This window comes from Salarias fasciatus, chromosome 22 (genome assembly GCF_902148845.1).
Source record: "Salarias fasciatus chromosome 22, fSalaFa1.1, whole genome shotgun sequence".
Lineage (NCBI taxonomy): Eukaryota > Metazoa > Chordata > Actinopteri > Blenniiformes > Blenniidae > Salarias > Salarias fasciatus.
The window spans coordinates 20,725,425-20,753,222 of NC_043765.1; the positions used below are offsets into that span (position 1 = coordinate 20,725,425).

General features: G+C 44.5%; 2 protein-coding genes across 8 annotated transcripts; both read left to right on the top strand.

Annotated features, from left to right (window-relative positions):
• Nucleotides 1-258: 258 nt before the first annotated feature.
• Nucleotides 259-2,770, top strand: LOC115409652 (brain and acute leukemia cytoplasmic protein). 2 transcript variants are annotated; one of them, XM_030120909.1, is made up of 3 exons: nucleotides 259-432; nucleotides 625-769; nucleotides 2,606-2,770. In XM_030120909.1, exons 1-3 carry the CDS (start codon nucleotides 294-296, stop codon nucleotides 2,751-2,753), a joined length of 432 nt encoding a protein of 143 aa, XP_029976769.1. In that variant the 5' UTR covers nucleotides 259-293; the 3' UTR covers nucleotides 2,754-2,770. The 2 variants fall into 2 exon arrangements, with proteins under 2 accessions (XP_029976769.1, XP_029976770.1); XM_030120910.1 differs by having other exon boundaries at nucleotides 625-749.
• Nucleotides 2,771-4,915: 2,145 nt separating this feature from the next.
• Nucleotides 4,916-27,026, top strand: spire1a (spire-type actin nucleation factor 1a). Of its 6 annotated transcripts, XM_030120584.1 has the most exons (20): nucleotides 4,916-4,978; nucleotides 5,065-5,432; nucleotides 9,133-9,164; nucleotides 16,250-16,516; nucleotides 17,843-17,968; nucleotides 19,219-19,293; nucleotides 19,376-19,540; nucleotides 19,658-19,744; nucleotides 20,182-20,311; nucleotides 20,960-21,001; nucleotides 21,822-21,869; nucleotides 22,026-22,180; nucleotides 22,347-22,428; nucleotides 22,535-22,677; nucleotides 23,617-23,646; nucleotides 24,172-24,309; nucleotides 24,431-24,501; nucleotides 25,026-25,053; nucleotides 25,193-25,356; nucleotides 25,432-27,026. In XM_030120584.1, the coding sequence occupies exons 2-20, from the start codon at nucleotides 5,087-5,089 to the stop codon at nucleotides 25,685-25,687; spliced, it is 2,385 nt and encodes a 794-aa protein (XP_029976444.1). In that variant the 5' UTR covers nucleotides 4,916-4,978; nucleotides 5,065-5,086; the 3' UTR covers nucleotides 25,688-27,026. The 6 variants fall into 6 exon arrangements, with proteins under 6 accessions (XP_029976444.1, XP_029976445.1, XP_029976446.1 ...); XM_030120585.1 differs by lacking the exon at nucleotides 23,617-23,646 and having other exon boundaries at nucleotides 4,942-5,432; XM_030120586.1 differs by lacking the exon at nucleotides 20,960-21,001 and having other exon boundaries at nucleotides 4,942-5,432.
• The last annotated feature ends 772 nt before the right edge of the window (nucleotides 27,027-27,798 follow it).

Sequence of the window (27,798 nt, forward strand, 5' to 3'; positions counted from 1 at the left end):
TCAGCCAATCAGAGCGCGCGGCCTGCGTGCGGCTCGAGCCCCCTCCTCCCCGGGATGACGCACGTCTCTCCGGCGTGCCGCTGCCGGTCCGCCCGCCGTCTGTCTGTGGAGACCAGCAGCAGCAGCAGCAGCGGCAGCATCCACCTCCTCCTCCACCAGCAGCAGCGGCTGGAGCTGCTGCAGCAGTAGAGATCCGGCCGAGGATGGTGCTGCGTGCTTCGTGCGTCAAAGCGCGCCGCTTTTAGCCCTCCCGCCCGCCGCCGCCGCCGCAGCCGCAGCCGCACCTGCCGCGGATGCTGGTCTCGATGGGTTGTGGAGGGAGTCGGGCGGACGCGATCATCGAGCCGAGGTACCATGAGAGCTGGACCCGAGAAACGGAATCGACGTGGCTCACCAACACGGACGTAGAGACCCCTCTGCCAGTGGCAAACAGTAAGAACCTCCACCATCATCATCATCATCTCCTCCTCCTCCTGTGTCTAAATGAAAAATCATCATCATCATCATCATCTCCTCAGATGATGCTGGTCCATCTCCCACTCTGCAGTTTATTTCTGCCACCTGCATGGCTTTCCAGAGGCTGTATCCGCAGTGTTTCATGCCGTAATGAACTGTTGCCCTCAGACAAAGCTCTGGAGGCCAGTCTGAGGGAGAAGAGGATGGTGAACGCAGGCACCCAGTGTGGGAAGCAGGCCCTCGGCGCGGCGGGCTCCAACCACCAGAGGAGAGCCAGACGCTCCTTGAGTGATGTAGGTGTCCCTGGTAGCAGGTACTGACCAGTCCGGCTCCTCAGCATGCACACACACACACACACACACACACACACACACACACACACACACACACACACACACACACACACACACACACACACACATCCTGCTGCATGACACACTGCCTGCTTTCCACTGGGAGGATCCACAGGTGGAAGTAACAGGTTCCCAACACTCAGCATTCAATATAGTGTAGAAAGAGGGAGGGTTATCTTTTAGAACCTATATGTTTAAGTGACTTGAGTGAAAAGTCATCTCCATTTTCCATTGTGTTTATTATTGTATATCAACAAAGCAGAATCCATCTTTATTCCTAAAGTTGTTACTTTTCAAGTGATTTTTAAAAGCTTTACTGATTATCTGATGGAACCTGAAAACAGAATCAAAAGCTTGCTTTTGATCATTCAAGTAAAAGTGGTTAAAAAGTAACTGATAGTGTATTATATGAGATAAATCCTTTGTACTTTCACTCAACTATCTTTAAGCAATAGCTTTTTTATTGGTAATTGATTGCAATGAAAGCAGTGTAACTGCAGTTGAGAGCAAAGCATCTTTCTATCTGTGACAATATTACAGAATATTCTGTCACAGAACTCTACAGGAGCTGCTTTTTTTTTTATATATAATTCCAGAGAGGTTAATATAAAGAGCAACAAAACACGGTTGGATTGCGTTCATCACATAATCTCAGTGTTGTTGCAAAGCTCCAAGAAAGGAGCGTGACCAACACAGGGGCCTGAAGAGTTAAGGTGTAATGTGTAAATGAAATCAGGAAGCAGATACAAGCCAGACATCAAAAATGCTGGTAAAAAATAAACAGTAGATAAAAACCGGATGTCATGACTTGCAGTTCTAATAAATCCCAACTGATTTTACAATGGAACAACATATCATTCCTGGAATGTAAGATCACAGGACAACTATTCGATGGCTGTTTACACTGATAATGGGTATTTGGTCTATGATTGCTGCAGTTCTTTCCTATAAGGAGTAGGATGATGCGTTCTAACATTATCAGCAGTGTTTTGACAGCAACTCTGATTTACTTTATGCAAAGCAAATAAGAGACTTGTACTTGCAATCGTTAATCAATGTTACGTTCATGAGAAAACTCCAAAAAAGCAGCAAACTTCTGCAAGAGACATAACCAACTTACAAGTGGGAAAACTTGGTAAACCAATAAAATCAGGCAAACATATTGGAATAATGTGAAGAAAGTAAAGGGAAACTTGGTTCAAAGACATTATACAGTATACATTACAGTTAGCTGAAAGTCATTCAATCATTTCAATGAAAATAATCTCTCGTTTTTAAAGGTGGCAAAATCACATCTTAACATTTTACTTTTGGATTTGATGTTGTAGTTACATTACTAAACAGACATATATCTCAAATAATCCCAAATACAAGGGTCTAAAAGCAAAACTTAGCTTGATGCTGCTCTGATGACTGATTCAGCAACTTTACAAGCTGATAAAACTGTTTTAGACTGAACTTCTAGTGAGATTGCTCTCCTTTTCAAAACGATATAGAAGAATGGCAATTCTTAATTTTAGGACCTTTACATGGCAATAACTACTAATATATATTAATGCCATTTTCACATCAAAACAACATACTAAATGCTTTGTGAATACAACACTCATAAAAATATCTGATATCTAACATCCAATTGATAACAGACAGATTTTGTTCAGGAGCAGTAAGATATTTAAAAATGTTTACTATAATCTTGAATCACATGCAGAATCTGTTTTAACAGGATATAATAATGATGCATAGACTGTTGTCTCCTGAGATGACACTGAAACTCCCAATTGTTTGTTCCACAGCAAACTACTCGCGACTCCAAGAGGAGGGCATCAAAGGAGGCCGGTGCTCTGTCTAAGGATGGGCAGCCCGTCAATATCAACAGTGGTGGAGATCCTGAACCTGGAAACGTGTGCGACGAAAGATGAAAAAAAGGCCGGGACTCTGTGAGGACAAAGGTCACCGCAGCCGCTCTCAGTTCCCTCAAAGATGGGAGCGTGATTTGCGGGATTGTTGCGAGTGGCCGTGCACGATCCCGGCTGGCGGTTTCCAACATGAGCGCCTGCGTACGTCTCCATCCAAAGATTTCTGGATGCTGCATCTTTGTTGTGCCATTGCATGTGTGAAGAAGAGAGAGAGAGAGAGAGAGGGGGAAGCAAACATTGTCCGCACTCTCCACCGTGCTTTTCTCCCATGCTTATGGTGCCAGTCAGGGAATGTGCCACTGTGTTAAGCTAACTTTAAAAAAAAAAACGAAAAGAAAAGAAAAAAAAGAACAAATTGTCCCATATGCACATGATAATCACAATCTGCACATCCAGCGTGTTCTGTGTGGGGCCTTCCTTAACACTTTGCTTCAGTTCTCTGTGCAAGTATACTCCTTTTTTTTTTTTTTTTTGTGAATGAAAAATAATAGTATGGGACCCAGTTATGATACTGTATAATCTCAGTAAATGCTGTAAGTTATTTTCATTTAAAAGAACCTGAAGTGCTGTTTCAGAGCTGAGATGTGGAGGTTGAATGCTTAAAGGCGATGACTGACTTTTCCAGCCTTTGCAAGATAAAGAAACAAACACACCCGCATGTGCCTACAACTCATCTGGATTTGAACTGCTGTTGTGTTAACTTTGACGGTTTGTTTGATTACTTTGTTGTCACTGTGTCGTCTTTTCCGCAGTTCTCTTTTATATGTTCAGTTCTGTTGAGTAATGGATTCACTTTATTGACTACCACAATGTATTTTACCTGTGTGTCATATTTTGGCTTCACACTGATCTGCATGAATCAATGTCATATTGGTTTAGCATTGGTAGGAGGAGTTTCTGCCCAAACAAGAGAAAGGTCAAAACTAAGCCATTTAAGATATGAAAAATATTTTGTCTACCGAGCACACGGGAAAATAGAAATCCACTCAGGAGGAAATTCAGGATGTGGCATTATGGGAGTCTGGTCCACCACCAGCAGATGGTGTTGTTGACCAGCTGAGGGCTTGTGGACTGGGATCCTGGAGGACCTGAGCTAATAAGGGCTGTTCATGTAAATTCTGCACGAGAGCAAATGAAGGACAATCTATGGGTCATATCTCACCAGTAAATTCAGAGTCTGACTTGAAGTTTGTATGTTTGTGATAACTGTTGCTTGTGAAGAGTTTTTACCAATGCTCCCGGATGATAAATGTGTGAACTGTCTACAAGGCCAAACTCTTACTTGTGATGGTAAAGAAACTTTAAATATTTACAGACAACCAGGATTGATCATATTTTTGCTTCTTTACATTAAAACGTGTTGGCTTCTTAAGTTTTAAAATACGAAAATGGTGATTTGTGCTTTTATTTCTAATCAGGTCAACTGATCGATAGCTTGTTTAATTTTATTAACACATTTAAGTACATTACATATTATTGTTTACTCACAATTTCACAATTGCAGAAGCAAATGGATTAAATGAAAAAGTTGGATGGATGGATCCCTGTTTACTGGATACAAGGCCCTTTATCCAGAATGAAGTATTTAGAGGTTTATAAGAAATATATTTCATTTGGAGTAAGAATTCCTGTCTCAGAAAATACCTTAAGATCTTCAGTGATGATTTAATACTGTCCATTAGAGCTGAACCTGTGGGTGATTGTTGTATCACATTCATTTATGAGAGCTCTCACAAGTTCCATACTTTCTCAAAGGGACGTTCTCAGTCCAGAAACTTTCATACACACCTTTCCTGCAGGAAAGTGAGTCCTGATGCTTTCTCATGAATGCACCACAATCACCATTGTAATATCTTAACTGCAACAAGAATTATGAAAACAAAGTTAATCATTAACAAGTACGTTTCCTCATGTAGATTCAAAAATATACTGATACTGATGACTCATATTATTGTCTGTGAGCTTTGAGAGATAAACCTATAGTGAATTCATTAGCTTCTGCTTTTAGAAGCCGCCCAGGTTCTCAGCAGAAGCTTCATGGACTCAACAACATTTATTTATTCATTTTTTTTTAGCTATGATTTAAGAACTTATGACGTGTTTGAGTCTGACATCCCGGAAGCTGTGAGACCTGTACCTGACGCTCCGCGTGCAAGGGGCGGGGCCAGGCGGAAGGGGGCGGGGCCAGGCGCGAGGCGAAGCTGTCAGTCACCGTGAGCCGTTGGTGCTCCTCGGACTCTCGCTGTGCGGGTAACAGAACCGCGGACTATGTGACTCCGTCCCCGTTGAAAATATCAACTCACGGCTGGTTTTCGGTTTATTTTTCCTCTCTTCAGACGTGGTTATCATGGTGTGACGATGGCCCAGCGAGAGGGGAACGACGAGGAGATGTTGACTTCGCCGACCATTCTCCGGGATTTCTCCGCGGATTTGAACGTCGGAGACGTCAACATGGACTGCTGCGAGGGAGCCGAGGATGTGTCCCTGGAAGAGATCCTGACTCTGTACAGCCAGCCGATCAACGAGGAGCAGGCGTGGGCGGTGTGCTATCAGTGCTGCCGGACTTTATCGCAGAGCCACCGGAGGAAAAGCTCCAAGTCCACCGGTGCCCCTGCGGGCGTCTTCCCGAGGAGGATCGGCGGACCTGGGGATGTGCGGATCGGCAGAGACGGGACTGTCAGACTGCACTTTGAGGACTGCACAGGTAAATCAGACACACCACGCCGCTTCATTTCGCCCCCTGACGCAGTTTGACTCCGGGGCTGTTATCCTAGCAGGGTTTCTATCCATCACAGCCCTCACAGGCCAGACGGAGCATCCTCACAAAGAGGCCATGTTGTTGTGGCTGCCTGCTTCCAGCCATGTGGTGAATCTGTTTACAGGCGCCCGACGCGCTTCTTAATAATACATCAAAGATCACCGCATAAAAGCTGGAAGCAGACTAAGAAAATTTTGCTATCAATTATTCACTGACAGGGTTTCTTATTGGGACCTTGACACTGGTGTGTGTGGAGTGGAGCCCATGCAGCAGTAAACAGTCAAACCATGTGGTGAGTTAGAACTGCACCCTGGGCCCAGTCCAAACTGATCTTCTTAACTTCAAGACGAAAAGAGGAAAGAAAATCCCCCCAAAACGGATGACTCACGGATAATTAAAGCCTCGTCAGCTGTGTGGTGGAATTTAGGTGAATTCTGGAGGGCAGGAGGCAGATTTCCAGTTCAGGACAGGTGCAAAGATGAGGGCTAACCTGAGAAATATGTGAAACACGATGGACTTAAACATGAACTGTACTGATAATGAATTGCTTCAATGGCACATTTCTCCCAGAAACAGTTAAAAACATTGAACTGACACTATGGACATCAATTTTGTAAACAAATATGATATTTAGATAATATTTATTAACATAATAAACTTATTGACTGCAAATATACACATCGACCAGTTGGAATATTTGTTCTAATTGAGTCATTCTCAATTGCAACTTGATGATTTCAACAGTAACTGGTTTCTTTTCTAGATATATAAATGCAGTGTCTGGGTCTAATTAAAATTACATTGACAACTGCAGCACAAGCACTTCAAAATAATACTTCAGCAAAGTAATTCTTTTCCAATTTTTTACATCCACCTCTGCAACTTGCAGCACATTATATGTTACAGTCAAACAAAACAAAAACCCTGAAATGAACTGGACAGGGACCAAACACAGAATCAAACAGATCCACATGTTATACAAGCTGACAGCAGCAGCAGAAACTGGGTCAAAATTACCTTTACATTTAATCCAATGTAACATGATAATGTGGTGGTAAAGATCTAACAGGGCTCTACAGTCAGGTTCCTATTCTCTTTATTGAAGTGTTGTCAATTGAGTTTCCGGCAGAGCTTTTTCTAGTTCGCCAGCTTTGATGTGTGTTGAAATGTGAACATACTGTCTTTAAGCCTTGTGGCTCTTTAACTGCAGTCCATTAATATGTGAAAGGTAAACTGGGTGTGAGAGGCGGAGGAGGTGTGTCTCAGCACAGCCTCAGGCGCTGGGGTTACGTTCCACTCTCTTGGGAACCTATTAGCAGCCTTTCTTCCTATATCCCCCCCATCCCCTGTTTATTTATTCCCCTTCAGCGTTCTGTAGTTAACCTCTCAATCCAGCTTTAGCTTCACTTTACTCTCTTTAGTTGCTCAGCGATGGCGTGGCTGGCAGTTGCAGCGAAAAAGCAGATTCTGCCAATGCTGCTAGGAGTCTTTGCACTTACCAAAAATAGAACAGATGTGATGATTCCTGTCGATGCACAGACTTCAGAAGTCTGAGCGCGCATGAGTGTAACGATTATGGGAGAGTGTTTCGGTGTGCGTCTGCCTCGTAGGGGGAGGTATTTTGGGCCGGCTTGGATCCGTCCTGATTCTTATTAGGCCTGCTGATGAGAAAAATGTGACACCCATTAAGCTTTCAGGAACATGGCAGCTAGTGGAAGATGTTTGCACCCTGACCACAAACTCTGTGCTTACGCAACACGCATATGGCCGACACATGATTCGCTGACGAGGTGGCATCACTTGGACGGCGCCCAGATCCCCACCGCTGTGACTGCTGCTGTGCTCTCCTGGCGAGTGGTTAGAGCCAACGCTGAGGTGTTTATTTTTTGATTCGAGCAAACAGAATTGGGCTAAGAAGGAGCATGAAGTCTTGAGTTGAGTCATATCTGATTGCGTTGACGCAAGGCGCGCACGCCGCAGTCTGATCAATTCATATGAAACATGGGGGAGGACTGAGAGGAGAGCCAAGCTTGGGATGCTACGTCAAGATGAGATATTGTTTACCCCACCACGTTCAGTGATTCACATTCGAGTTATTCACAAAGGATGTCCTATCTTGCTTTTTATATTTCAAGATGAATCTTTTTCCAAATTGAATCTGAGGGCCCATCTTGCAGTGCCTCCACCTCTGTGCTATTGAAGCAGCTCGGAGGGCATCTCTTTGAATAGGATAGTCAGGGTGACACTATTTGCTGCTCCAAATATGTCCGCTGAGGTTTCCTTGCTGTGGGAGAGACAAGGTTCTTGGCTCCAGCCACCTTTTCCTTTGCGGGGACGAACAGTGGATCCAGTGTTTCCCTGAAGGCGGCTGCTGGATGACTGTTTTTCTCCCGTCTGTTAACTGCAATTTAAACTGACCTGAACAAAAATGTTGTTCACAGTGACACAAGCATTTTCCAAGAATGAGTCCTGGGATAGGTGGTCCACTGAGTTCTTCCACTGGTTTTAGAGTAGATTATAGTGTTTGGAGAGATTGCAGATTTGATCAAAATGTTTGAAATATTCGTCTTTAGTGTGTCGTGACTTTATTTTACACTTTGGACCTATATGTTAAAGTCTGCCGCTCTATCAATGTGCCCGTACTTCAGTCTCTGACCTGACATTTCCAGCATTCTCTCAGTGTTGATATCGCTATCTCCACTGACAAGCTGTGAAATGTTGAATTTAGAGCTGCAGTGACTGGTGACTTTGTTCAGTTGCAAGACATACTTCGTTTTTGTGATTATTTTTGTGTTTATCTGTTCCTTTTCTTGGTTTAATTTAAGTTCCTCAAACATTTACTTTTGACTTTTTTAATGAGGAAAAAGAAGACACCTGAAAGCAGCACCTGTGGCAGGAGCAGCTATTAAAAAATAACTAACCAGCTAAACATTAGTGAACAAACCTCAGAGTAATTGGTAGTTGCAGTCTTGCTGAAATGTCATGAATGCTCATAAAGGTTGATCGAGGACTGTGGGAAAGTGATCACCTCTGAGTAACTTTATTCTCTTTTTCCAATGGGCAATGTCTAAAGTTATTATCAGATTAGATAAGATTGCAGATAAGCAGTTTTTTCTTTTGTCTGTGAGGGAAAAGAGCAGTGTGTCACTAGAAATAATTTCCAAAAAGGGTCAGTTTTTGAATTGCTTTTCTTTTCTGTTTCCCTCTTGAGAAGAGTATTAGTTATCTGTCGTTTTATTCTGAATGAACAGGCATATCACAGTCACGGGCCCCCGTCTTGACGCCTCGGTTTGCCTCAGGCGGCGTGCCGTCAGTGTGCAGCGACCGTGTGGAAAAACATAATGATTTATTCAGTTCTGAGTTCACAAGCGCTCCTCAGTAACTTCGTCTTCCCGCGTCTCTCGCGCGGCGGCGTTTAGTCTCCCTTTCTCGCTGCGAACGCGTTTGATTTTAATGTTTCATGTCCTGTAACAATGTTTGAATTGTGTGATTTCTCTGCTCGCTTATAAATCACTGTGGCACATCCACATGCATAATTCCGAAGGTGTGTTCGCCTTTGATTGCTACAAGCAGCCACTTGCCCAACAAATGGCCATCTTCATAGTTTATGAGCGTGAATAACTCCTCTTTCGCTCTGTCATTGCAGATAAATACCAGTCGGCAGCCACGTCATTAGAGGTGAGTCCACATCAGCTTTCCATTAGTCATTCTGTTTCCCATTTTAGAAAATGAGTTAATTTTTTACATGAAGTGCCGGTTGAGCGGGATTTAAATGGTCCAGTATTTATTTACCCTCCACACTGATTATGAGCTCCTTCAGTGGAACGTATGTGAATTCAGGCTTTTCACATTTTAACAGTGTGCTCCGCTGATCATGTTAACACATACAAAACTATTTCCAGATCTGTTTTCATTCCTGTCTGCCGTTCACCACAGCGAGTGTGCAATCCAACCGCACTGGCTGCTGTGGTGCAATGTTGTCTGCAGCTTTGGGAAGGACTATTTTCTCTACATCAAACACAAGCAAATATTGAATATTGCTCATTTACATTCTATATGCTGTTACAAAAAAAAAGCAAAGTCCTCTCTGTATTTTGTTTATGCAACTTTCACATCTATCAGCTCAGACATTGTACATGTACAGTCAAATTAAATCTAAACAGCCTCTGAAATTCAAAAAGTTATTGCTTGTCCTTCTATAGCAAAAAATTGACCTTCTTTCAAGAGTTTTTGCAGGGAATTCAACTCCAACCTGTGTTGTACTAAGCACTTGTTAGTGTAAATAACACTCTTTACTCTTGGGTGTGTGCTGCTCTTAAAGCACTTAAAGCAGAGCAGGTTGTTCTGCTTGTTCCTCTTATTCTCAGATCCATTGTTTCTTTGTTTTTTTAAATAACATTGTCATTATCATCACAGAAAGCAACAGAACACGTGGTCAGTGTGTGCTTTGCTGGGAAGGGTGTGTATAATGTTGGGAGGAGAGGTTTTTCTCCCCGCGCTTCATCATGTGTACACAAGGCTAATTACCCAGAGTCCTCTATCAACTCGGAGCAGTCGTGTTTGTCTTGAAAGTGCATGTGATCCCAGGCATGCACAGCATGTGCGTGTGTGTGTGTGTGTTTTGCACGGCTCGCTCCGAAACAAAATTCCTTTACCTCAGCTGACAGTCCGCACAGATGAAATCTCACGGCTAGACCGCATCTGCTCCGCCTGACGGTGCCAGCCGCCGAGCGGCCCGAACGAAAACGCACAGCGCTCCTTTTCTCTTAAACTGGTTTAACTTAAATGAAATCGCAACGTCTCGCTTGCTGTTGATGTGGGTTTCCCCCACCCATGACTAGCTTTGCTTAGGAGTTAATACAAATAACTTTGAAACAAGATATGTTTGCCTTGTTAGTTAACACCTTTGCACAATGTTTTGGTCCGCCGTTTCAGCCCTTTACTATCAAAACCCAAAGTAAATGTGTGTTTGGTAACAAGCTTAGGGGCTGAGATGTGCTCAGATGATCACTGTCATGGAGTTGTGATGAAGATTATTCAATAATACTGTTTGTGTCCTTTTAATCGTTTTAATTAGGAAGAAAATCTCCTTCTGACATAACGTTACCCTCACATATTACACGTTTGTGTTGCAAACTGGTGATATAACTGCTATTGCTGTTTCAGCAACACCAGCTCTGAGTTTCATCAGTGCTGTTGCTCATCATTATTATCTGCTAAACACAAGCGTCTCATTACTGTCGCTGTGCGTATACTTGTCGGTTGAAGGGAATATTCCACTGATCTCAGTGTCGTACATGGACATGGCCTCACAGAGTTGTGAGCATATTTACAGAATGTAATTGCCTTAATTGGTTTAGAATTATGAGAAATGTCAAAAAACACTCTACTTATTTTTGACTTTAACACTCCAGAGATTGTTTTTTTCTGCTGCCGTCTTCATTTTAACGCTAAATATTTGTGAAGACGGTTGTATGACGCGCTACGCGCCTCCTCTCCGGGCCAACAGGACTGGCTTAACCTAATTTACAGCCTGTTGGAAGATTAAGGTGAGATTAGCTGTGATATCCCATTACAGGTTCTTCACTTTGCCAGAACTGCTCAGCTTCCTCTAAATCAGTCTGGGGTCAAGACGATCAGGTTTTCGGCGTCATATGTGAGCTAAAGCCTCGGATTGTGAATTAGATGCTAATAGACTATTAGTTTCCCCTCCTAATGACTGTTAATTCAATCCTAGTTCAGGTGTTGCATTTTTTTATCACCAAATAAATTCAGCTGATGTTAACTTTATCGTCAAATCAACCACAAGTCAGACCTGGAATACTGGATCTGTTTTTAAGAAAAAATAGAAAAAAATATAATGAATCGAAGTCCTGGTTTATTTGGTGATTTGGCTGAGATTGGAAATCTTTTTACATGTCAGCAGCGTACAGTATTGACATCCACACTGCAGCTGTTTGAATAGCGTGTGTGGTTTCTGTGTTGTGTGTGTGTGTAGTGTGTGTGTGTGCATAGCTGATGGATGCCTCCCAGCAGCCTTTGAGCTCCGTCTCCACAAAGCCCGCCTCTCTGATGGCAGACTGCACATGGCAGGAGCACAAACAGGGTTTACATGCACTTTTTTTTTGTCAGGATACTTTTAACTTCTTGTGGTATTTGACAGCGCAGTTTTTGATTTCACACACAGTCCCCAGGAGTGACACACTGACACTCACTGACGCCTGTCATGTACCATTGACCCCACTGTGTTACATCCCGCTTTTATCCGAATCAATCTATTGATTTTTTTTTTTTTTTCCAGTGTCACTGACAGCCTCACTTAAAAGCGCCCATGTGGCGTGTTCCACAGCTCTCAAGGATGCACTGATGTCTATATTAGGACCTTTACGTGAAAGCATTCTGCTGAAACAGTCAGTTTATTCAGTGTATGTCTAAACCTAGAGAGATCTATTTCTTCTTATTTCCTGTCTCTCTGTGTCCCAGACGATGAATTTTGTTTCTTCCACTCTCTGTGATATCTCTGAAGTTATCAGATTTAGATCCATAGATGCTTTGATGGCTGTGTGATGGCCCTCATGATTTTTGGAATACAAAAAAAGAAAGAAGAAGCTGCCTGTCAGATCTGAACATTCAGGTCAAACTTATAAGAAAGAATCTTTGTTTCAGTTTAAAAAAACATCTCAGACTCTCTAGGCTTGTCTTTTTTGAATGTCAGCATGTTTGCCTGAATGTGGATTTTATTCCACAGAAGCTAAAGGCATGTGCCAGAGGTGGCTGCTTGATGCAGAGGAACATGTTCTCGGGCCTCAGCAGTTTCCACTTGACTTCATAGACAAATGCAAAGTCAACAGTTTCTGGCCAGAAGACACCGAAGAGCGGTTCTCACTACGGAGCCGAGGAGGCTGCAGAGGAAGACCTCTAGCTGTAGCTCAGCTTATGTAACCATCTGTGTTATGATGGCTTTACTCTACTACTGCAGCAAACAGTGAAAGCTGCTAATCTGACTGCTCCGTGAACCCGTGGAGCCACCCTGATGCCTCGAGCGGCTGCAGCAAGCACAACAGTCTGATCTGCAGATGATGTCTCGCTTCAGTCTGACAGTCCTGGCTTTGAAATTTCAAGTAATTCCAGGTTTACACTTGCAGTAGTAAAGATAGCTTCTGTGTTGTGAATATTATTGCTTAAAGAGATGCTTGAATTCGTGTTTCTTTTTTGTCCGGCAGAGAAAATAATCCTCGGTTTTCTTTGAAGCAGCAGAAAACTACAATCTGCAATACCAGTTATACCAGCTCGGCAGCTTGTCTTATTTTAGAGACTGGAGGAAGACTATGCATACATTTATGTCTGGGAAAAAAACATGCAGAACTCCACGGGACACGAGCTGGACTTTCTCTGTCTCATGTGCTGGAGAGAGTGTCGATACTGTTCTTTAACACAAGCAGCTCATTCATTGTCCATCTGCATTGTAGTTGAGTCACCGGTGCGTCCCCCCGTCGTCGTTGCTCCTTTGTGCTGCTTTTCAGTTCATGCAAGTGAGCGTACGGCGGGTCTGTGGACGCTCTGCAACCCCGGGAACATTTTGTTGTACAGAGTGAACTTTTGTTTTAGTTGATCATGAAAGTTCTGTTGCTGATAAACCCGAGTTGGAAACAAAGGTTATTCATAAGTGAAACATTTTCTTCATATTTGTCAGTGATTGTCGAGATGATGTCTCTGACGTGGGAAAAGAAGCTCCACTCGTATGAGACGAGCTTCTGTTGGAAAACAAGCGCTTCTTTTCCACAACGCCGTGATGTCATGCGAGAACTCGCCATCTTTGGTTGTGCGTGACCCACGAGATAAACGGCGAGGAAAGGGGAAACTCCATGAATGGACCTCTGCTCTCCGCATTCACAGATGATTCATAGCAGGGGTTGCAAATATAAAAAAACTTTCTGAATTGTGTTTCCTGACCTGACGTCTCAACATTGAAGCTGGATCGATTTGTTTTTCTGACGCCGTGTCTGTCTGCGGCAGTGAGATGACTCATCTCGCTGTATTTTTTAAAGAAGCAGCTGAGAACGTGCTACCTGTGGCGAGCTGAGGCGGTCCAGATGGGAGCAGGTATAGCTTCGTCCACCATGCCAGGCACCCACCTGTCCACTTTTTGCCGCATGGTTTAAAAAGGTGCTTTTACTCCTCAACACTTTGGGCCCGGAGTCGTGGGAGTTTTCCCAGTTTGAATGTCTGAAGGATGAACTCAACCCTGAACTCCCCGCTGCTGCATCAACAAGGGCATCCGGGACATGTGAATCATGTTATCGTGACTTTTCCTCTCATTTCTGTCTCGATCATTAAAACTTAATATAGATTTCATGTCTGTCTTTAGCAGCTGAAGTTTCTAGTCCTTCCTTGTTCCTTCTGCTTCTTTGCCTCCCTGCATTGTTCCTCTAAGTGCCATTAAAAAAAAAAAAAAAGCTTAATTTTATATTTCCTGGTTTGATGGTCATCATACTTGAACTTCTTGTCATTCCTCGTTGCCATCTCAGACGAGTCCTGCATTTTAGCTGCTGCTTTCTGAACCACACTTGTGCATTTGATTCAGGATTTGTACTTATACTAGTATTTATAACACAAATCAGTTCATTGTACAGAGATCTGTAATTAATGATGTCGATATGCTATCGGGTTAATTATTAAGATCTATTTTTATTTTATTTATCTGTGCTGGCTGTTACGTCCACACCATTACAGTAAGGTCACAGATTATTTTTTTTTTCTTTTTACTGTACCCGTATTGCTTCATGAGTGCGTCCCTGCTGTCCTTGACATGACAGCGAGGTTTCCATTCATGACTCTGAACGCTCCCCGTCGCCGCCGCCCACAGCGCTGCATGTTGCCCTGCCAATGGATTATGAGGTTACATAATGAGACACTAAGGAATAGGATATTTATTTTAGCCCCGGACAAGGATTATCAGCCGCACACGGCGGTAGATGATACGTGATAACAGGAGAACACTTTGGATCTGATCTTTGCCCAGGACGAACAGGGCGTATGGGCAAGTGTTAGGAAATCCAGAAGTTGTTGCTGCTTTCCTGATACAGATATTTCAGGAAATTTTCATTTAGTATTTAATCATTTTATGTATCAATTTAAAAAAAAAAAACCCACAATTTTCCACCAGCAAAAGGAGAAGTTATTGAAGTATTACGCACAGTTTTTAGCAGCTGAATCCTTTCGTAACCTAATTGAATAAAAACATTTTTTCAGTTTTTGATCATTTCTTTTGATATTCGTCCAGTTTCCGAAGGTTCAAGGCTCTGAACTTTAAGACCAGCCAAATTAGCCTGTTTAGACATGAGCGTTATGACGTTTTCTCAGTTTTTTATGGACAAACAGAGACTTTCCTGAAGCCTTTGCAGGACTACGTGTGCTGGCAGGATCTCTGTGCTTCTCCCTTCATATGCCAACAAATTTTACCTTTTCATAAGTTTATTTTTATCTTTAAACTCCTCAGACCATACAGGAAATACAGACATGAACATTTTAAACAGTTCATTTTTGCCTTTTTTTTTTTTTTTTTTGCATCAACATGATGAGAATAGATTGGATCAAGACCTGGATAGTAACTTAAAGTAGTTGGCGACTTGCATTCTTTGGATAAAGAAGTTTTTGCTATCAAAGAGACGACAGAATCCAATTGTTTTCCTGAAAAATTATGCTGTAAATCTGTAAATATAGCACAGCTGATTAAGAAACTGAAAATGTGGTAGCAAATTAAGGGTGTAAACTATACTGTCGAGAGATACATAGACATCTATGGCAATGAGTTCAAAGAAACAATAACAATGCAAACACTTTAATTTTCTGAAATATGTCCTGATTATGGTTTTTTTTGATGAGATGGACTCAAGCATGTTCAATCAGCAGCCTTCAGTATCGCGAGGTGCTGGACTCTCCCCGGTTCCTCACCCAAGCCACAGCCAGCCGTGCCCATCAACGCGAGCTTCTCCCACATCAACGCTGTTTTGTTTGGACTCCTCCCTTTTGCAACAATGAAGTCGAACCTGTTTTATCTTTAGCTTATTAAAGTAGACATGTACTATTAAAACTCATTAGGAAAATACATTGAACAAATGGTTGTTGGAAGATGTGGCCTTTTCTAGAGAGCCGTGGTTAGGTGAGGTTATCTGGAGAGCTGCGGCGAAGAAGCTTTGCCTTTTTGTCTGGGAAAAGTTAAAAAACATTAAGATGAGTTTAGCCGAGCTGGAAAAGATGGGTCATTCCCTGCTTACTAATGAGGGGAAGCAGAGATGAAATGAAATCATCCCCAGATTATCATAATAATCTTACCGTGCGGAGGAACATCATGGCCTCGTTTCACTCTGGATTTGGGGACAGGAACTGTCTTTCTGTCTGTTCAGGTGAATGGAGTTTGCTCCAGAAGTGACGCCCGGGCGGCTCCATGAAGACGCGCTCTTGTTTCATTAATTATAGAGCAGCAGGGGAAGGGAAAACAGGAAAATGAGTGTCGTCTGTCAGCTGGGAAGAACATTTTCTACAAACAAATCTGAGTTAACAGGCCGGAGATGTTTGTGTTACCGTAACTGAATCTGGAAAGCCGTTAGGTTAGAGCTTGAAACCATGTGGAGTTTCTGTAGGTATGTTTGTTCAGTTGGCTTGAGAAAACTCGTCAAAGCACCAATTTTAGCTCAGGACGAAAGCTGTCAGATCTTGTTCATTCTCCGAAACAAGATGTTAATCTACTACATCCTTTCCAGGTTATTGATTCCCTGGGTGTCATGATCTACAAAGCTCTGGATTATGGCCTCAAAGAGAACGAAGAGCGGGAACTCAGCCCTCCGCTGGAGCGCCTCATCGACCTGATGACCAACCCTGAAGGGAAGGAGAGCGACTCCTGTCCCGACGAGGGATACGAGGCCACAGAGGAAGAGGACGAGTGCGAGGAGGAGGAGGAGGAGGAGATCGTCTACGCTACATCCACCAGCACCGTCGGCAGCATCCAGGGCTACCGCGACATCATCAAGGTGGGCTGTATGGGCCAGAACAAACAGAATCCAGTGAGATACTCAAATTCTCTGCAGTGTCTCTGTGTTTAGATTATTCTATTCGTTGGGAATATTTTCTTCTTCTTCATCCTGCACCTGCATCCAGCAGCCAAACATCATTAGCCGCCTCACAGAGTGTATTCCCCTGATAACAGCGCTGTCACACTGTTAATTCCCCAAGTTTGCTTCTGAATATGAGCCTGGTAATAATAGCGCTGCAAACACAGTGCTGTTTGGGGAATAGGCTTAGAAATGGCGACGGCCTGTTCCCTCCATATAACGAACTCCTTGTAGAGCACAGCTGTTGGGTTTGTTCGCCGCTGGTGCACGTCTGCCGCCGGCCCCTTAATTCCTCACACAGTCATGCTCCCGAGGCCGAAGTGCAATATGTTGGTGTGACAAGGCGGCTTTAGGTAACTACACATTCTGACCTGACCCTCAGCCTACTTTGCTGTCCCCGACACTGCAGAGGTCAGAGGTGAAGCTAGTAGCGATTTGACTGGATGTGAAGTGACAGATGATGTCATCTCGGTGAAAAGTCAGTCAGCGCTGTGGTGAACTGTGGAAGAGCTGTGCCAGCTCTTATCCTCTCATCACAGTTGTCAATCAGTGGATTTGCCCACCCACTTTTCATATTTCAAAAAAAACAAGTGTAGTTCCTCTGACAGGTAATTGTTTTTGGGCATAGGCACATCAAGCAGGATCTGTTCCGTTCTCCCTTTACTGGAAGACGCCATTGGCTGAGTCAGACATTCTTCTCGAGCCAAACCCATCAGCACTGCAAAAATCTCGTCTTTCTGGTTTCCCCGTCTTTGTTTCACTGTCGACGATTTAACAGAACGTCCATTACTCCGGCTGGCAGCTTTTGTTTTCATTACAATCACACTCAATGGTGCAAAGTTCAAAGCTATGAGCATGGCTGGCGTTGCTTAGGTAATGTCGCCCAGACTGGACGGTCTGGTTCACCATGGCGATCGGCGTGGTTCACATGGCTTGGTGTTTGTCACATGTCTTGGTGTTTGGCAGCAACCATTGAATAGTCTGTCAGTATATCTGCTTCAGACATTTATTCTCGTCAAAATCTGCAGACTTGAGACATTTGTCTGATATTTCCATTCATATTCATCTCATATAAATGGCTTTGGGGAAATTTGAAAGGCAGAGTACAGCCTGGACACGTCACCCGTCCATCATGAGGCAAACAGACTGAAAATGACACCTGGCACAACTACATTCAATGTAGACACAACTTTTAACGATTATTATTCTTTCAGCTAATATGTCCTTTTCCCTTTTCCTCCACAGCTTTGTTCTTCCCACCTGCCCAGCCCTTCGGATGCCCCTAACCATTACCAGGCCGTGTGCCGAGCTCTTTATGCCGAAAGCAAGGAGCTCGGCACCTTCCTGGAGAAAATCAAGAGCGCCAAGGAGGTGAGAAATACGTCCAGTTTGGATAACTCTGACTTCTGCACTCACTTCCAGTCATTTCCATAAGTTGCTGAAGTTGGGTAGGCTTGTCTGTTATTCATCGGGAAACAAAAACAAAAGCCTGGCATGGTGTCCCTCGGGTTCAGCCCATATGACTGACTCTGCGGCGGCTCGTCGGGCAGCACGGCCGCGCTGTACTGCAGCGTTGTTATCTGCACCAGACCTGATTCATGCTCGGTCTTATGTAATATCTAGTTACAGAATCGAGTTTAGTCTCATTACAGTATTTTAAGAAGCTTACAGGGCTGGACCACTGCGCCACAGAGGGACTCCCTGTTGCGCTGAATGTTATGGGATAATTGCTAATAAGCGACCTTACATGGTACCACACACCACACATGCTTACAGGAGGTTATTAGAAGATCAGTCAATGAGCCTTTCATTCAGCTGCTTTTACTCGGGCTGGCTTTTCCTCTCAGATCTTGCGGGTGTTTTCCAGCTTTTTAGCTTCGATTCCTCACTTGTTTTTCTTCCCGTCTCAAAAATAAACTGTATTTTGATTTCTGGGGTGTCAGTGGAGTTGGTGTTAATAAATAAATGAATGCTTCCCTCGTATCGAGAGTGAAAGAGATACTTGCAGTTTTGTTCAGTCAGCGTAAAAAAAGATGCTTAGGACAGAGGAACACTTTGCAGTAAACAGGAGGGTGTGTGGGTAAGTATGAAAAGATGATGTTAAAGGAGACGCAGCTGCGTCTGTCAGCAGAAACCCTGTGGGCTTTCTGTCTTTCCGATGTTAAAGATAATGGATTTTTCAACACCAAGTGACCTTCAGCTGAACTTGGAATAAGGAAACATGCCTCAGTCTTGAATGTGCAAGAACAATTTGTGAAACTGAAGTCGAGGCATCTCCACCGCTGGCATATACAGGCTGAAGAGCGCACAAGTTCCTGCTTGTCAAGTTAAAATCATTTAGATTTGTAATGTACTGTAAAGATTCAGCAGACAGGCATTAATTGCAGTCATTAGCTGAATATTGGCTGATTGAGTTTTCCTCGGGTACAGTGTCGGCGGAGGATTAAATGGGTATTGACCTGCTCATGTGAAACAGCCGCTATCGATTAATTAACCAGCCTGCCGAGCTGACAGTACTGACTGTTTGCCTGTGACATCCACTCTGAGCGCAGGGTCACAGATGCTGGAGATCACGCCAATTCCATCTTCCTCAGATCTTTCTTCTCATCTCTATTTCCCAGAACCTCCGAAAGATGGAAGGTGACACTCCGGAGGAACCGGTGAAAGACCTCAACGAGCTCCAGAACGCAGACTGGGTATGAAGACTCAGACAGCAGGTCGTGCTGCTAAATGCGTTGAACGCTTGACTGAAAAGTTCATTGTTTCCGCTTGGACCAGGCGCGGTTCTGGGTGCAGGTGATGCGAGATCTACGCCACGGCGTCAAGCTGAAAAAGGTGCAGGAGCGCCTGTACAACCCCCTCCCCATCGAATACCAGCTCACTCCCTACGAGATGCTGATGGACGACATCCGCTCCAAGCGCTACAAGCTCCGGAAAGTCATGGTGAGCGTTTCGTTTCAACCAGTTCTCTCAGTGATAACCTGCAAACAAGTGACGTGAAGATAGGGAACCGGTTCTGGCATTTTTTATTGGATTTTAACGGTTTTTTTTTTTTTCCAGGTGAATGGAGACATCCCCCCACGGTTAAAGAAGAGCGCTCATGAGATCATTCTGGAATTCATCAGGTCACGGCCTCCACTCAACCCAGTGAGTAGCTCATCACTCTGCCTGTTTCTTTGTTACATTATGTATTCAAATCCAAAGTCTTAGCTCATTTATCCTGTCAGTTTTTCTTCTTGTGTTATTATTATTGTTACAACAATGGAGACGACTCATGTTTTTATGAGCGCAAACTTATTCGGGGATGACATTGAATATTCAGCTGTGAAAGCGCTCAGCCAGTGACAACAATATTTATTTCCCACTCCAGTCTTGTTGGTACGGTGCATGTTCACAGTGGGGCGGATCCCACATGACTGGGTGTGAATGATGAGGAATGTATTAACACGTCCACGTCACGCCGTGACGCTCGGCTCTGACTGATGGGACTTGTGCAGTTACAAAACGCCGCCGCCTCTGAAGAGAGGTGCGAGGCGAAACGGTTTCCATGGCGACTGAGTGAGTCCCCATGTGTGTCCCGACAGGTCGCGGCCCGCAAACTGAAGCCCCGCCCCGCGCGGCCGCAGAGCCTCCACGAGCGGCTGCTGGATGACATCAGGTCTGAAAGGAAGCTCAAGCCAGTTTCGCCCGACATGATCCGCCGAAACCGCCTAGGTGAGACACCGATCGCCATCAAGACCAACGCTTTTTTACAGCACAAATATACCACATAATTCACTTTGAAGTCTTTTCTCCTCTCCAAAAAAATCCACTGAAGACTTCTTTTCCTCTCCTGTGTAGCCGAGCATGGCTGTTAACTCTCTGCCTGGCTGCTTTACGATCCTAACCCATCCACTCAGGACTAAAACCATTAGCCATGAATTAATCTCTCCCAACAGCATCCATCATGATTAGTCTGAAAGCCTTCGCCCTGCATTGATCCCTTTACCTAATCAAAGGCGTTACAGCGTTAAACAAGGATCACTTTGAATAGTTGCGGTCAAGAGGCACAGGCACAAGCGATTATCTTCTCCCATTGAACAGAAAACTGCAGATATTTGTTGGCTCACAGCACACAGCGTTGTCAACATTCCTTTCGTTGGCGGCTTTAGGAAGGTAATGTTGTGTGACTGTTGTGTAATGATCATACAGATCACCCCGGACTACAGCTCCCCGAAACTGGAAAACAGAAATTCTAAAGCCTGAGCAGAATGAGCTGTTTAATGAATGTGGATGGATCATTAACCTCATCGCCCATTTTAACTTTTTCTTTGTCTCCTATTTGCTTCCATTTCCCCCTCCTGACATGGGCATATCTGTCAGTCATGCGGCCTCTTAGCATGTCTTACAGTTTTGACTCATCAGGTAAAGTTTGTGTCACCTGTTCTCCTCCCTTTTGTTGTGCTCACTTTTTTTCATTCCAGGCTATTTTTATGGGTGGCTCCTGCTTCTTACTGGTTGGAACACTCACACCTTGCTTTCTTTCATTCTTTTATTTTTTTTAATGCACTGCTTTTGTTGTAGCCCGGCATAATAAAGGCACCTTTTTTTTTTGCCACAAATAGTGTTTTTAATGCCAGCAATTACACTAACCAGTAATAATGCGATGACCTATTGCTTTAAAAGAATCTTAGAGTCACAGGCAGCAAAACACACCAGCTGAGAAGTGTGTGTGTTCTGTTTGGCCGTTGAGTTGATGAGGGCCGGCCGCTGGGCCGGGGCCATGGATGTCAGATTACCATTCGTCAGTCTGCTCTCCTGCAGTTAGTCCGCCCTGCCGGTCACCCTAATCCGCTCTCCCCTGTGGAATGTGAAAAAAAAAAAATTACATAATGCTGGTGTCGGCATATAACCTCAGAGAAGTGGCTGAATGGCAGACGATGGTTTAAACGCAGCGTCGTGTAGCGTGCAGAAATAATAACCCTTTGTGCTGTGGCTGCTCTCGCCGTCTCCGTCTGTTTCCCTGGCACGCCCCCTTCATGTCTCCCCGTGTGCTTTTGAGCTGCGCAGAGCGTATCCATACGTGAATGTGGTCCACTGTCACATAGCAGCCCGTTAACTCACCATGCCCGTCGCTGTCCAGCCCCCCCCCCCCCCCCCCCCCCCCGTGGTAGCAGTGTGATCAGGAAGGAGAAGTTGTGTTTGCACTTCGATTGAAGGTTTTATGTCCTTCATTCATGTGCAGGTGCAGGAAAAAGCATCAGCACCCCTCAGGATTTGTTCCGCAGCTCAGGTAAAGTACCGCATGAAGCAGAGTCGAACAGCAGCTTTGAAATCTACCCAAGGAAAAATAGATTTGAGGATCGTCAGAAGATGTTTGCTTAAACTGCACCGAACCAGAGGTCATTTCTTTATATTTGAAGCTGTGCTCTCACACTTTAACCCACAGACACCCCCGATGGGAAGAGGAAGCTGGCTGCCAGCACCCAGACCCTGGCCGGCGCCATCACGGAGCCCAGTCAGGGCGCAGCACAGCCGCTGAGTCAGAGGAAGAGGCTGCTCAAAGCACCGCCGCTGGCCGAGCTGGACAGCTCCGAATCCGACGTAAGACGTCACACAGTTATAAATCATCATCTGTCTGGGTTGTTTAAATCTTTCAACAAGGAGAAGGAAGCGTGGTTTGTTTCTCTCTTGGCAATTAAAAGCGTGAAGTATCCTTAAAGTCACACAGTAGTGAAAATGATGCTATACGGGTTCTTGTGGTCGACAGGAGGAGCCCACACGGAGCAGCTCCAGCATGTCTCCGTCTCTCATGGAGGACACGTCTCCCGAGTCGGTCACGGGGAAGAAAGGTGCACACTCTCTCACACATGCTGCCTTGAATGTTTACCTTTATTCCTGCGCAGTGAGCAGCGACAAAAACTCAGTCATTTCCTGCTTTTTGTCTCGTGTTTCCAGCTCCTCCGAAGTTCCTGCCCATGTCTGTGACTCCTCAGCCAGACAAGCACCAGTCCTCACCGAGGCGGCACTCCATCGAGAAAGAATCCCCCACCAGCGTCCGTCCGTTTGCTCCGCCGTCCAGACTCACCTCCAGATCTTTGGTACGCTCATATGAGGATCATCTTCCCTAAATGTCACTTTAACCCACGTAGCAGTCAGTGCTGGTGATGCTTATGGAATATAAAATGTTCAAAATGGGCATTAAATGTAATTTTGACAGTATTTCAAGAAATAAATTATTAGATTATTTAATTCCGATGAACATGAACAGAGCCCGTTCCAGGCTGTGGAATATATATCTGATGTGTTTGCGTCCTGTGACTCCTCATCAGCAGGCGGTGAGCTCACTGGCGTTCTGAGTAACTCCGGCCGGTCCTGTGATTCGGCTGGAGTTTATAGACGTAATTGAAACCACAGGACATCCGCTGTACGAGCAGGATCGACGTGGAATTGGTTTATTTTCACCACTTGCTTATTTTCGATGACGGCCGTCCAGCCGCTACCAGGCTGGGACGTCAGATTCGAAGAACCGGACTCCTGTTTTAGAATTCTCGTGCGATCATAAATTTTTATTTCACATTTTACGTCAACGTTCTCGATGTCTCTTAATCAAAATAAGTGACATGGTTCAGTGATTGGAGGAGTTGAACCTGCTGTGTTGACGTAAAAACACCCAGATCTTTGTTGCCGCTCCCCTTTAGTCCCTCGATAACATGTTTATTACATTAAAACCATCTTGTTTTGTCATTTACTGTTTTATATTTTGCTGCAAAAAATACAAAAAAACAAACAAAGAAAACCCAAGTTTGGTCATTAGACGTGCTGCAGATGCGACGGCTGCAGTGAACTCTCTCCTCGGTTGCTGTGAGACGACTTTTCCATCATGGGGGGGGAAATGATGCAGCCAGCAGATTGTGGAAAAATTGGATTTCTGTAGTATTAAATTTCAGCAACTCATCGTTCCTGATTAGCTTGTCTGAGGCCGTATCTGTGTGTGACTGTGTGTGTGTGTGTGTTTGTTCCCTCTGTGTGCTGCTCAGGTGGGAGCAGCCAGCGGTGGTCAGGGCACGGTACGTTACCAAACAAAACGGACGGGGGAAAACCATCCACATTACTTTATTCTGCTTGTTTCTAGATGGGCGGGACCGTCTGTCGTCACTGTGTGAATGCAAGGAGTGTACGGTGTGGAAAATAACTCAGGAAAGGTTACAGAAATATAGAAAACATTGTAAATGGCAGCAGCAGCATCAGTGATGCACAGACACCTTTCCTGAGACATTTTCACCTCAGTTTGACTTGTAAAGCTTGAGGCTTGCAAGACGATGGGGAATCCATCACTGCCTTTCAGTCCATCCGTTCATCTTCTTTCATACATCCAGGGTTTTGGGATTTTACTTGGTGGCATGGTGTCTTTAAGGACCATCAGATGATGTAGCTGTAAGAATTAGCATTGAATCATTGTGACCACGTCACTGTGCACGCTACATCCCGCTGTGTGTGTGTCGTCTTTGGGTGGAGTGGCCGTTTCATTTCGCATCATCAGGCGTGCTCACGTGCGCAGAGTTGGTTGAAGTGCTGCGTGTTTTGCCCCCCAGGAGGAGTTCTGTTACCCCGTGGAGGGCCTGGCTCTGACGGTGGAGGAGGTGATGCACATCAGGCAGGTGCTGGTCAAGGCCGAGCTGGAGAAGTTCCAGCATTACAAAGACATCTACACCGCCCTGAAGAAAGGAAAGGTAGAGAGCGCTCCTCTGGAGGTCCTCTTGAAACTCTTTCCTTTCCTGATTCTTCTAAATATATTAGGATCTATGCACCTTTCCCACCGTTTGTTTGTTTTTTGTTTTTTTCCATCTGCAGCTTTGCTTCTCATGTCGGACCAAAAGATTCTCACTGTTCACCTGGTCCTACACCTGTCAGTTCTGCAAAAGGTAAACTCCATCAGTAGAGTTTTTTTGTTGTGAAAATGCTTCCTGTTCATGAATCTCCTTTTGAATAAGATATAAATCATGAGGATTGTTAAAATGTAGGAAAAAAAACTGTCAAAGATTCCTTACTGTTTGTGTGTCATTCTCCTCCCAATTTAAAGTAGGAACACATCAATTTTGTTTTATTAAAGCGTTTTTGCACAACTTTTGAATGGTCGTTGAACATGTGAAGTTGTGTGAAGCCTCTAGAGGGCGCTGTGTCTCCACCTTTATGTGCTGTTCCTGATTTCACTCAACATGAAATATGGTTCCTCTTAAAAAAAAACAACCCAAAAACTGTGTAATGGTTTTTTCTCCATAGCGTTACTTGAGCTGAAAATGTATTATTATTTAGATTCAGAGGCGTTACATTTTTTTTCTTTAAATTTTTTATCATTTTAGCTGCATTGTTTTGCAGTGGTGCTTTTCTGAATGAGAGCAGCTGTTTAATAACTTCTGAATTAAGTGTTGATTTCCTTCCTTTGCAGGCCTGTGTGTTCACAGTGTTCAAAAAAGGTAAAGAAGCTGCTCATCTTTCATTTTCTTCATGTAAAACTTGCCTGCCACGATAAGCACGCTTTACGTCTGTTGGCTATGCCATCAGTACTCACTACCAGAGCAATCTGTAATTATTTTTTTTGTCGCGTTAACTCAGATGCGGCTTCCGTCCAAGCCCTACTCCACCCTGCCCATCTACTCTCTGGGTCCCAGCACGATGGCTAAAGAAGGCGGAGCAGCAGCTCCCGCCTCGGCGGAGCCGGAAAGGAACCCGTTTGGGTCTGCGCACAGCAGGAGCAGCCTCCGCAGGAGTGTTTACAAGTACGGGAGATTTGTAAATTTAGAGTGAGCGCTCTGCTTTGTCAGGATTCACGTTCGCTCGTTCTCTCCGTCCAGGTTCAAGCACGGCAGCAAAGACGGGCCGCCGCTGGACGAGCCGGAGTTCCCCAAGGAGCTGACGGAGGACTGGGCGACGATGGAGATCTGCGTGGACTGCAAGAAGTTCATCACGGAGATCATCACTTCCAGCAAGCGGAACCTGTGCGTGGCCACCAAGCGAGCCCGCCTCAACCGCAAAACCCAGTCCTTCTACATGTCGTCGTCCAGCTCGGTCAACTTCAGGCCGTCGGAGCGCGGCATCAGCGAGGTGTAGAGCGCATTTTTAGCACTTTTAGCAAATAATTCTATAAATATATGCAGTGTATTTCTGACACAGACTGGTTCATTGCAATGTATAAAAAAAAAAGAAAAAAAAGGGGGATTTCCAGAAGAAGTCGGGAATGACCATGAAGCCGGGCCATCCCACCCTGAAGTTAGCGCAGGCTCTCACTCTTTATCCTCCCCCCCCACCTCCTCTCAGGAAAAGCTGCTGCAGCCAGCCGGAGCTGGTCTGGACTCCAGGTAACGAAGGACAGCCGAGGTTCTCTCAGTGGAAGTGATAATTCAGGAAACCAGCCGCCGGCGTCCCGTTTGCAGAGCAGGTCGGAGCGAGTGTTTTAACGCGACACAAAACGCCGCGTGCGGCTGTGATATCATGTAGATAAGACACGGGCCCAATCTCAATACGTTTTCCAGTTCCTGTTTACCTTTTTTTGCACTCAGGAAGAAAAAAAACAAACAACAACAGTCGATTGTCTCTGGACAGGAATGCACTGTAGATCCTCCTGTCGGGTCTGCTGGGGCAGATCTCTATCGCTCTGCTGCCCCGCTCTCCTTCTTCTTCTTCTTCCAGCAACACGTATGCCAAATGTCACGTCTTTCATTTTTGAAGCCAGTTTGAATTCTAGTATTTCATGTTGCCGTGACAACATGTCGGGGGCGGAGAAATAGCTATTTTTTTCTTCCTGGAAGAGGGTTTCTGTTTTTAGCCAAAATGTATATTCAATTCTGTGCCTGGTGCCAAAATGTATTTTTTTTCTCTGAATGCCTTTGTAGTTACGGACCTACTGTACATATGTGTGATAAAGTAAAGGGGCGGGAGGGGGCCGCGGTTTAGTTTTGTGCTGTTTTTATGCTCCAAACTGGACTATCGAAGCACAGACATGTCAGATTTGTGAATGTGTACATGCTGTATATCTTAACTGTTCCAGAAATGAAATTTTAATATAAGAAACTGATCTTAATCAAAGTATAGTTTTACCGTGTTTTAAACTTTCTTTATTTGACATCGTTCATCTATTTTATTTTGTCTACGTTGCGTTAAGATTTTATTTCTGCTGTATAAACTTCCTCAGTGTTACGCCAGTGCTCTAAATTGCAAATCGCACTTTCATCACACCAATTTATTGTTCACGTTGGGTTATTTCTATTGTCTTAATTAATAAGTTTCAAACATTTGTTTTAAAGTGCCATTTCCCAGGGTTCCTCATGAATGAAAACGTGTGCGAACGGCTGCCGGATGTTTCTACATTTAAAAAAAAAAAAAAAACGAGACAATTCATTGAGTTGAATGTAGGCATTTGTCACCATCACTGACTTTGCTCTGTGGACATTTTAACCCGTTAGAACGACTCTGCCGCTCACCCTCATGCACACTCGTCCGTGTTGGTGTCGCAACCAAATAAACACAACCAGCCTGCTCAGCACCGACGCCATGCTACAGTGAAGCTGTCCATCCGATAGGTTCGACTCTTTAAGGAATGTGTGCATGCCGTGCTGTGTCTGTATCTGTTTGTTTTTATCAAAAGGAAGAATTCTAATAAAAATCATCATGATTCTTACGCCGGATTCCGCTGGACAGCTGGTGTTGGAATGAATCAGGTGTCCTCGTGTGCAGAGCCGGGCTGAAGCAACAGAGGGCGACAGAGGCGCAAGGCGAGAACTCGCATTGAAGGACATCAGGAGGCAGAGGGTCTGTACTGCAGGTGTTTCATATCACAGTGACGGGATTGATTTATTAATGCAGCTTCTGCATTAGACTCATTGCAGTTGAGAGTGGCTGTGCCTGAATATCACATCAGCGTGAAGCATGAAACAGTCCCTGTGTTTGTTTGGGTAAAAACTACACAGATGATGGAATCTTGAAGCATTTCAGTTGCACCTCTCCTTGTCGAGGTGTAAATCCTCCTAATCCCCCCCCCATCCATCACATTAACACAGGAGGGGGGGTGAAGCTGCAGAGCGGCATTCGGCCTTCTCGTGTGACACGGCAGGGAAACCCCTCGGCCCGGTATTCCAAACCACTCCAAACGTGTGGCTGCTTTCAAACCAGGAGATACATACTCTCACAGGAGTTTCTGTCATCTTACAGAAACAACTGCTGTT